The sequence below is a fragment of the Papaver somniferum genome, chromosome 5, assembly GCF_003573695.1.
Source record: "Papaver somniferum cultivar HN1 chromosome 5, ASM357369v1, whole genome shotgun sequence".
Classification (NCBI taxonomy): domain Eukaryota; kingdom Viridiplantae; phylum Streptophyta; class Magnoliopsida; order Ranunculales; family Papaveraceae; genus Papaver; species Papaver somniferum.
Window position 1 is genome coordinate 137702952 of NC_039362.1, and position 11036 is coordinate 137713987.

Genomic DNA, 11036 nt, shown 5'->3' on the forward strand with positions numbered 1-11036 from the left:
GTGGTCGTGCAGGACTGGGAGGTAGTCACGGTCGTAAAGTAAAGAAGAGCAGATAAATGACAATGATTTTTGTTTTGGGTAACTAAGTTAGACAAGTTCAAATGACAATGATTTGTGTGGTATATTCGGAAGTTTTGGTAACTAATTTAACTTCCGATTATTTCAAAGACAAAATTTGAAAAGTATAAGTTTTTCCAAATTCTGATTTTTGGGCCATCGTACATTCGGAACTTTATAAAAAACCTATCCTCCGAATATCACAAGTTCAAAACAAACCACGCCATGGCTCCAGGTGGTTCCAAGGGCCAATATTGAAGGTTAGACATCCCATATTCGGAAGTTTTGGTAACTAATTTAACGTCCGATTATTTCAAAGACAAAATTTGAAAAGTATAAGTTTTTCCAAATTCTGATTTTTGGGCCATCGTACATTCGGAACTTTATAAAAAACCTATCCTCCGAATATCACAAGTTCAAAACAAACCACGCCATGGCTCCAGGTGGTTCCAAGGGCCCATATTGAAGGTTAGACATCCCAAATTCGGAAGTTTTGGTAACTAATTTAACTTCCGATTATTTCAAAGAAATTTGAAAAGTATAAGTTTTTCCAAATTCTGATTTTTGGGCCATCGTACATTCGGAACTTTATAAAAAACCTATCCTCCGAATATCACAAGTCAAAACAAACCACGCCATGGCTCCAAGGGCCATATTGAAGGTTAGACATCCCAATTCGGAGTTTTGGTAACTAATTTAACGTCCGATTATTTCAAAGACAAAATTTGAAAAGTATAAGTTTTTCCAAATTCTGATTTTTGGGCCATCGTACATTCGGAACTTTATAAAAACCTATCCTCCGAATATCACAAGTTCAAAACAAACCACGCCATGGCTCCAGGTGGTTCCAAGGGCCCATATTGAATTTAGACAGCCCAAATTCGGAAGTTTTGGTAACTAATTTAACTTCCGATTATTTCAAAGACAAAATTTGAAAAGTATAAGTTTTTCCAAATTCTGATTTTTGGGCCATCGTACATTCGGAACTTTATAAAAAACCTATCCTCCGAATATCACAAGTTCAAAACAAACCACGCCATGGCTCCAGGTGGTTCCAAGGGCCCATATTGAAGGTTAGACATCCCATATTCGGAAGTTTTGGTAACTAATGTAACGTCCGATTATTTCAAAGACAAAATTTGAAAAGTATAAGTTTTTCCAAATTCTGATTTTTGGGCCATCGTACATTCGGAACTTTACAAAAACATTATCCTCCGAATATTACAAGTTCAAAAAAAACTGTTTCCTGGAACCAAACAACACCATAATCGGAAAGAAAGTTGACTCATAAAATAACCGAATATTACAATCGGTATGTTGTTTAACAAAATAATCTACCGATTTCGTATAATCGGCTAGTTTTTATATTAATAATACTCCGATTACATCCATTACATAAAGTTCAAACGGCCTTAACCTTACAACTTCGTCAAAAGCACCTAAATCCATACTCCTAATTGACCATAAAAGTATTAAAACAGATCATAACTTCCAGTGACCATAGAAATTGTCCCTCTTGATTTTGTAGCATCATTCATGTTCAAATCGTTTCCCGTAGAGGTCCACATACCGGCGATCCGCAAGATTTCTCTGAAATTACGAATGAGTAACAAGTTAGTACTAACTTTTGTTAATGTGAATTGGAGTTACAGAGATACTTACTCGTTTTTCATACGTCCACCAAGGAAAAGCGTTCCTAACAAACCGTTCCTCATCTTCAAGTTTGTCAATCTCCTTATCTAGCGCATTCTTTCTCATCTTAATGTCATTGGATGATCTTCGAATTCGATTACCATCTAAGGCCTCAAATACCATTAAGATACGGTTCCATATCTGCTCTTCGGATTCCGATTTGTAGAGCTTGTGAACAAGATCATGAGTAGTTACCACAACCCACGCTCTATAAATAGCACAATCTTCTTCTTCGGCAAAAGCAATATCCATGTTTTTTGTTATGAAAATTAAAACTGAAGAGAGGAAAGAGTTTGGTGCAATTGGGGTGATAGATATGAGTTTCTTTATATAGGTTTAGGGTCCAACGGCTCTTTTTGTTTTTCACAAAAACTCCAACGGCTAATTTGACGAAAGTTGAATGTGGAGAAACCAATAATCGGTAGGTATTGAATTTAGCATATCTACCGATTATAATCGGTAGGTTTTGTAATATATTTAACTCCCGATTAACGCTGAATCCAAAACACGAACCAAGAAATAATGCACCTCGTATAATCGGACGTCTGGCAAATATTTTGGCCTCCGATTGCATTCGGTGGGTAACAATGTTATCATATCCTCCGAATATATAAGGGTAATTTCCCCATTACGAATTATGCGAGATAAGGGCTGGCTACATTTTCCCTTTGGGTGACCTTTTTTGTTTTATTGTTGGCCCCTAAATCCTTTTGAGTGTCCCCTAAAAACGCCAGGAATAAAAGGGCTCACTAAATCATATTCATGTATTGTCTGGGAGACTTAGTTCCTTCGTTCCAAAATTTTAATTCATATGGTAGTAAGAATACTAATGATGGTTTTATGTTTAATCTTACATTACGACACTATGTAGCCGTTTCAGTTTTAAGCCTGAACCGACCGAATCTGATAGATCTAGACAAGACTCGCATATATACCAATTTAAATGGTGATAGGTCATTTGGATGCATCTTAGTTTACCGACACAATTCCAGAATGCTTTCTATAAGCAAAAATTAACATTTTCCGAAGCAAAACCTTTTTGCTTATGACTTCTAGGAAGAACTTCTACTTCTTCACGATAAGCATTTCAATTTTTAATATCCAATCATGTTCCAAGGTTTTCTTTCACAAGAAAATAAAACAGAAAACTCTAAAATTACCTGGCTTAATTGGGGTATATCTAATGGGACAAAACTCATGTCATTTTGAAGTAAAAGAATCCACCCCTTAACCATGTATTTTCAAAATGGTTAATATACACTTGTTTAATTAACACTAAAAATTCTGATTAGGTTAATTAATTGAGTTTAGATGAATTAATTAAGTAGATTAAAACTTATGAATTTAAAATTTTGTTTTTGATTGAACTCATGTGGGAAGATTTTTGATGAAAAAAAATTGTTTTGAGAATTTATTTTTGCAATGGAAATGAAAACATACTACCCAAACACTTCTTAGAACGGGATTACAAAGATGATGTATGAAATCATACTCAAATTTAAAGAAGAAATCAACACTTTCAGTTTTGAAACCATGAAAAGTCGGCAGGGTCTACGGATGAAGAACATGCCGACTATATCTGGCCGGCAAGGTCTACGGATAAAGAACATGCCGACAACTTATGGCCGGCAAGATCGGTGAATGAAGAAGATACCGACTCTATTATTTTTGACGCGCAGGAGACTGTCGTAAATGTTTCACTAGTCGGCATCTTATTGATTTTTTACCTTGTTGGCTACCTTATAGTCGGCAAGGTCGACAAAAAAATACCTTGCCGACTATAGGATTTTTGACATACAGAGAAAGGTGTTATAAATGCATGATTAGTCGGAAAGGTATTAATTTCATAACCTGCCGACTAAACTATAGTCGGCAAGGTATAAGGATGAATAATGTGCCGATCCTGTAAATGCTAATTTCAGAGTTGAAAAGTCGGTAAGGTCTACAAAAAAAATACTCTGCCAGCTGATACTAATCGGCAAGATCACCAAAAAAACACCCTGCCGACTTTAAAAATGTGTGATCATACGGGATTTGAGCTTGGGTATGATTTTGTACCCAATCTCAAACCGCATATGAATTGTACTCGGTTTGATATTAGGTACAAAATCATACCCAATCTTAAATCCCGTAGCCACTTTTTTTGGTTTTGTTTTGATTTTGGATTTTTGATTTTTTTTTTTAGTTTTGTTTTGATTTCATCACAGATGAACCGCATACGGTGAATTGGTTTCGAAAATTTTCAAAACCAAGTTTCAGTCGGCAAGGTATTGATAGCAAGGATAATTTGATTTTTTAACATCTTTCAGACACCCCTTGACACACTAAATTGGATGAGAACAAAATGGATATACCCCAATCAAGCTAGGTAAAATTAATTCAACATTACCAAAAGTTAATTTAAGCATTATTAAATCTCTAATCAAGTAACTTGCATTAAATAGTCACTCATAATACACCTACCTAAAGGCCATTTCCGTCCATATTTATTTCGTTCCTTAACCCTGACTGATAAATTTTTTATTATTATGTCAGAAAAAAACAGCACCTCCGTTGTTTCCTCCTTACAAAACCCTCTGTTCAAAACCAACACACAAACAAATTTCTCTGTTTTTTTCTCCTTCTTCTCTCCTTCTTCTTCTCTCCTCATCAGAAAAAAACCCACACCATGAAAGAAAAAGGAAAAAGAAACTCATTTCTCAAAAACCTAATTCCTCCATTCTCAATCACAATCTTCTTGTTCTTCTTCTTCGCAATCTTTTGCTTTTCATTGGGTCTTTCTGCAGATGCAGATGTGATTCAAAAACTTGCAGAGGCCATTAAACCAAAACCATCAGGTTGGTCAGGAGCAGACCCATGTGAATGGCCTGGTATTAAGTGTAATGGTGGTAATGTTCAAATAATTGATTTATCTCAAAAAATATTATCTGGGTCATTAGAAAAGGTTGATTTCAATCAGCTTACTCAGTTACAAACCCTTACTTTACAAAACAATCGATTTTCAGGTCCAATACCTAGTTTTTCTGATCTTGCATTTCTTAAAGAACTCTTCTTAGATACGAATAATTTCACTTCTGTACCACCAAAGGTCTTTTCTGGGTTAACAAGTTTACAAGTTATAAGTGTGAGCGAAAATTCTGATTTAGAACCATGGAGTTTACCTGAAGATCTGACACAATCAACAAATTTGGTTACAATTTATGCAAGTAATTGTAATTTAAAGGGTTCTATACCTGATTTTATTGCTGGGTTTGTGAGTTTACAGGATCTAAGGCTTTCTTACAATGATCTTACAGGAGTACTTCCAGAGAATTTGGCTACATCTTCATTGAAGAATTTCTCTGTCAATAATCAGGTAACTGGTGGTTTGTCTGGTACTCTTGAAGTTCTTGGAAAAATGACAGATTTAGTACAAGTTTGGGTTAATAAGAATAAGTTTACAGGTGCAATTCCTGACTTGTCTAATTGTACTAATGTTTATGATTTAAACCTGAGGGATAATCTATTAACTGGTGTTGTTCCACGTTCATTGACGGAACTTCCTGCATTGAGGAAAGTTGATTTATCTAATAATAAGTTAATGGGAGAGTTTCCGATTTTCAAAGATGGAATTGAAGTAACTATCAAAGGGCAGAATAGTTTTTGTAGAGAGGATCCAGGTCCATGTGATCCTCAAGTGACTACATTGTTAAAGATTGCTGAAGCATTAGGGTGGCCAGCTACTTTAGCTGATAAATGGCAAGGCAATGATGCTTGTCAAGATTGGCCTTTTATTACTTGTGATACTCAGAAGAAGAATGTTACTGTTGTTAATTTCGCCAAGCAACATTTTGCGGGTACGATTTCACCAGCATTTGCGGAGCTTGGATCGTTGAAGAGTTTGTTCTTGAATGATAATAATCTTACAGGTTCAATTCCTGATGGTTTGTTGAACTTAACTCAGCTTCAAACTGTTGATGTTAGTAACAATAATCTCTCAGGATTAGTTCCTGCATATCCCTCAGAAAAAGTTAAACTGAAGTTTGACGGTAATCCAAATTGGGGTAAGGTGATAGCTCCTAGTGGTTCTCCTCCCGGTGGTGACCCGTCGTCTCCTGATGGTCAACCTGGAGCACATAAGAATGCTTCTGTATCAGCAGGTATGATAGCTGGTGTTGTAATTGCTGTAATTGTGTTTCTGGCTGTCGCATTGTTAGTTGGTTACAAATATTTCAAGAGAAAGCACCATGTGGAATTTGGGAGGGTTCAAAGTCCTCCAAGAAATGGAAAAGAAATTGCTAGGGGTACTGGAACTGCGGGCAGTAGTAGTAGGAATGGCTATGGTGGTGTTGCCACTGAATTGACCAGTCAGAGCAGCGGTGACAACAACAGTGAAGCTCAATACTTCGAAGGGGGTAACGTCACGATTTCTATTGAGGTTCTTCGACAAGTTACTGACAATTTCAGTGAGAAGAACATATTGGGCAGGGGAGGATTTGGAATAGTGTATAAAGGAGAACTTCACGATGGCACTCAAATAGCAGTGAAGAGAATGGAATCGAATTTAATGGGTACAAAGGGATTAAATGAATTTCAAGCAGAAATTGCAGTTCTAACCAAGGTTAGACATAGGCATTTGGTGGCCTTATTGGGATTCTGTGTTAATGGGCACGAGAGGCTTTTGGTGTACGAGTACATGCCACAGGGGACTCTGAGCCATCATTTGTTTGAGTGGAGTCAAAGTGGAGGCAATCCTCTTACATGGAAACAAAGGGTTTCAATAGCATTGGATGTAGCCCGAGGAGTTGAGTATTTGCACAGTCTAGCCCAGCAGAGTTTCATTCACAGAGATTTAAAGCCTACAAATATTCTTCTTGGGGATGATATGAGAGCCAAGGTTGCAGATTTCGGTCTTGTAAAAAATGCACCTGATGGGAAGTATTCACTTGAGACACGGTTAGCAGGAACATTCGGATACCTTGCACCAGAATATGCTGGTATGTGCATTTTTCAGATTCTTTTAGTTACTTGATAATGCTTGAACTAACTATTTAGATTAGAACTTTTTTCTTCTCAAAACATTTCATTTTCGAAAGAATGAGTTAGAGTTCAAATGTTTCATATGTTCAATTAGTTCTATATTTCTAGATGTTCAAGTACTTCTAGATATCTTAGCATTTATCGTCTTGAATATATTTAAGCACATAAAAAATATATTGCTGATCCTTAGACTAGTCAGAGTTAAGAAATAAATGTTTGTGAGAACTGTTGTGCCTCTCTGCTACTTGACATTGGGCAAAATCTTTGGTGTTTCTTGCTTTTCCTATGTGATTAGACTTTAGAGTATTAACTGCGCAGTAAAGTGCTCTCTTATTCAGTAACTGGTGGTAAAGATTTTTGAACTCTTCAGTCTAGTACATTAAAATTTGAAGTTATCTGTGATTTTTTTTGGTTTTGTCAAGTAAAGTGATCTCTTTGTCCCAATATTGAACCGATCGTTTGTCATCATTGCAGCTACTGGCAGGGTGACAAGAAAGGTGGATGTGTATGCATATGGAGTTGTATTAATGGAAATACTCACTGGTAGAAAAGCTCTGGATGAGAACTTGCCAGACGAACAATCTCATCTCGTAACATGGTTCCGTAGAGTCCTCATCAACAAAGATAGTGTCAGAAAGCATATTGACCCCACACTTGACCCAGATGACGAAACTTATGGGAACATTTTGACAGTGGCTGAACTTGCTGGCCATTGCACTGCTCGTGATCCTTCTCAGAGACCTGAAATGGGACATGCAGTTAATGTACTGGGTCCTCTAGTAGAACAGTGGAAACCTACTCGAGATGAAGAAGAAGATGCATACGGAATTGATCTCCATATGAGCCTCCCTCAAGCTTTAATGAGATGGCAGTCAGATGAAGGAACTTCGACGATGGCTACTGGTCATTATTCTCATACGCGCACTTCTAGTCTAGGGGACAGTCAATCAAGTATACCCACTAAGCCATCCGGATTTGCTGACACGTTTAATTCAATGGATTGCAGATAAGAAAAAAACGGTGTCAAACTGATTAACCTCAGGTTTAGTCAGCAAAGAAAGTCAGGTTGTTTGTATTTTTTCAATTTTTATTTTACTTCCACGTTATAGATCATTCTTCTTCTTCTTCTTCTTTTTAGTTTGTTCTTCTAAAAGTCTTGATCCTTCAAGAAGAGAGTTATCATCTCTTGGTTTGGATTCTATTATGTAAAGCTAACAAGTTGTTCTTAGTTTTGGTGGCTATTTGATGAGAAAGTGAACATTTGAGTGTGGGTGATTTTTAATGCAGAAAACTAAAGAGAAGAAGTAGAAAGACAATTTGTAAGATAATCTTTGTTAATTACTGAATGCTAAATCATTTTTATGATTGCCTACTATGTTTTACTTCAATAGTAACTTCATTTATGGTGTGTAAGTAGAAATTACGGTGCTGACGAATTTTGACTTTGGGTTCCATAAGTTAACGTTACGAATCTATTAGAGAGACATCCGCATCTCTGCTGCAGCCTCCTGAGGAACTTATGCAATATGTGCTCATATTGGTTTTTTTTCAAGTTGTGATGTGAAAACAAAGTAGAACGAATAATAGTGTGCATGATTTTCTTATATTGCCAGCAAGATTTTAAACCTTGAGCAATCTGAATCAAACTTTTCCTTTAGAGTACAGCTTGGAATTTGTTGGTTACAAGCTGTTAGAAAGAAACTTGGTTGGTTTTGTGTTTTTTGGTTGATATTTTATTGGACCAAAATTTAAGTTTATGATCTGGTGGGAGCTTATGGTTGCTTTCTCACATGGGAAGTGACACAACTTATTCTGCCCCCACACGTCTTCTCATGAGTCATGAACCCTGTTTTTTCTTTTTCTTCTAAATTCTTCTGTTTTTTTTTGTGAAAGGAAGTTTTTCTTTTATTTTTTAAAGTCTTTTTGGTTGGCTGTTTATTGGTTTTTGCTTCTTTTATTTCTTTTGTTTAAGATAAGAAATGGAGTGATGGAGACATGGAATTCTTGGTACTTAACTCAGTATGGATATTAATAAGATATTTAAAATTAAAAGTTATGGGAAGGAATTGCGGTTATTGCCCCCACCTCCACCTGCTTTAAAGTTTTCTTTGTGCCGTGGAAAAAGCTTTGTGACGTGGAAGATGTCTTAATCCGGAGTTTGTGCTCAGGAGCACGAGTCTTCACTTGACAACCAGCTCCCCAAATACCTGTCTTTACATATTTCTATACAAATCCCCTAACTTTGTAATTTTACTCGTCATATTATGCACACGTACTATCATTCATTTTTATAATATTTTTTTTCTCGTTTTTCACCAATCCTGGTTCTGTCACTGTTTTGCAAGATAGTTTAGCTGTTGTTCTTTGTGAGTGAGAGGACTGCTTTTACAACTTAGCCTAAACGGTCAACACAAACTTAACCAAGAAATGAATGAATGGTGGGGAGTTGTGAGATTAGCTTAGATTAAAAGTTGCTTATATTAATTCAAGAAAGTGAAGGAGAATATCAGCCTTTTTGATTTCATATCTTTGCCAACCCTGATTTGATACATCATATTGTGTGTTTTATCAATGAAAATGGAGTGGAGTGGCCTCACAAAAATGCTATTGAATATAATGATGCACTGATTGCGGCAGAATTCATTGCTTTTGTTCAGGATAATGTTTGAGAATGACAACGACTTTGGCAAGTTAGGCAGAAGAACCAGTTTCTTTTTTTTTAAGTTAGCTGTGGGATTGTCATGTCCCCAGCTGGCCCAACGAATACTCGATTGCCGATTGCCATCATCACAAAAGCTTGGCGTTATGCAATTTTCACCCGTATGTTACAGACATCGCTAGGATAATAGCAATTGCATTAAGATTTGGGCCAATCTAACTTTAGCAACTGGTCCATCTAAATGTACAGTTGGTCGATGATGACTTCATTTTTTGTTCGTCATATATGGCACAGGATGGCAGAAAACCGGGTCCTATGTGAAACTGTTTGCGGTCCCGGTCCCAGGTTAAGGGTTTGTATTGGCACCCCAAAGCTAAGAATACTCGGTGGCTGCCTCAATCTACAAGTCTTGGATACAGAAGATTCAGTGAAGCAAGTTTGTATGCCACTTTGAGCAATGTTGAGACATTGTTGACGATTGAGGAAGATAGTGGGAACAGAAAACTAGGGCCAGTTAAGCCCACTAGGTGAACGTGTGTTACACAAACTAGATGTAAATGGCCCAAATGTTATTCTTTAGAAACCTGTTTTGAGGCATACTCATTTATTATACCATCTAGGGTGGGTTTATAAGGGGTGTATAAAGCTAGTGCAATTACCCATATATCTTTAAACAATTTGAATTACTAGAGTGCCCTTATCCTCAAAAACCTAAAATCAAAAATCAAAATAAACTTTAAACTTAAACATCTTGGACTCCAATTCAATCAAGAAATTGATCAAGCAAAGCAAACACGAATCGAAGTGTGCGATGTTGGAGTGCGAAATCTAAATCTCAATTTCTCTTAGATGTATTTTAGAATGTATATGTAACAAACCCATCTTATTTTTGATTGATTTTATTTTGTTTGATCGATAGAATATAATTTCAAAGATGAAATTCGGGTTTTCAGAAAATCAGTTCGGCCGATCTTGAAGTATCAATTTTGAGCCGAACCTAGTGTATGATTTAGAGAAACACTACGTTCGGCTAATGCGACTTTTCTAGATTTTGTTTGAATTAGCCGAACCTAAATTCGTCAATTACAGAGTGAAGTTCGACTGATAACTTTTCAGCCGAACTGTTCATCTGGTCAGTAGATCTGGGTTTTAAAAATTCAACTTTTTGACAGATTCAACTTATAAAATGAAATTAAAACTCGTATATAATCTACCTCTGATTTGAATCACACATTTTGGTCACTGTAATCACTAAAATCTCAAAATTCAAAATGCAGAAGATTCAATGAAGCAAGTTTGTATGCCACTTTGAGCAATGTTGAGATATTGTTGACGATTGAGGAAGATAGTGGGAGCAGAAAACTTGGGCCAGTTAAGCCCACTAGGTGAACGTGTGTTACACAAACTAAATGTAAATGGCCCAAATGTTATTCTTTAGCTCCTTTCATAAGCACATGCATGGAAATCGGAAAGAATGTTAGTCCCGTGTGTGATGAATATGAAGAATCGATTCCCTCTGTCCCAAAACCATGCTCCTGTGATCTTACTAATCCCCAGGTAAGTCCACTAAAAATAATTTGGTCATATCAAAGCTGTATCATTTTCTTTA

General features: G+C 36.4%; 1 protein-coding gene across 1 annotated transcript; it reads left to right on the forward strand.

Moving 5' to 3' along the window:
• Positions 1–4291: 4291 nt before the first annotated feature.
• LOC113282867 (receptor-like kinase TMK4) lies at positions 4292–8143 on the forward strand. The gene is made up of 2 exons (XM_026531971.1): positions 4292–6725; positions 7243–8143. The coding sequence occupies exons 1-2, from the start codon at positions 4418–4420 to the stop codon at positions 7776–7778; spliced, it is 2844 nt and encodes a 947-aa protein (XP_026387756.1). The 5' UTR covers positions 4292–4417; the 3' UTR covers positions 7779–8143.
• Positions 8144–11036: the final 2893 nt, after the last annotated feature.

Bases quoted from the DNA above. Each gene is read 5' to 3' on its own strand.
- LOC113282867 (XM_026531971.1), top strand. From the start codon at position 4,418: ATGAAAGAAAAAGGAAAAAGAAACTCATTTCTCAAAAACCTAATTCCT. The intron at 6,726-7,242 runs GTATGTGCATTT...TCATCATTGCAG, and splicing joins CCTTGCACCAGAATATGCTG to CTACTGGCAGGGTGACAAGA.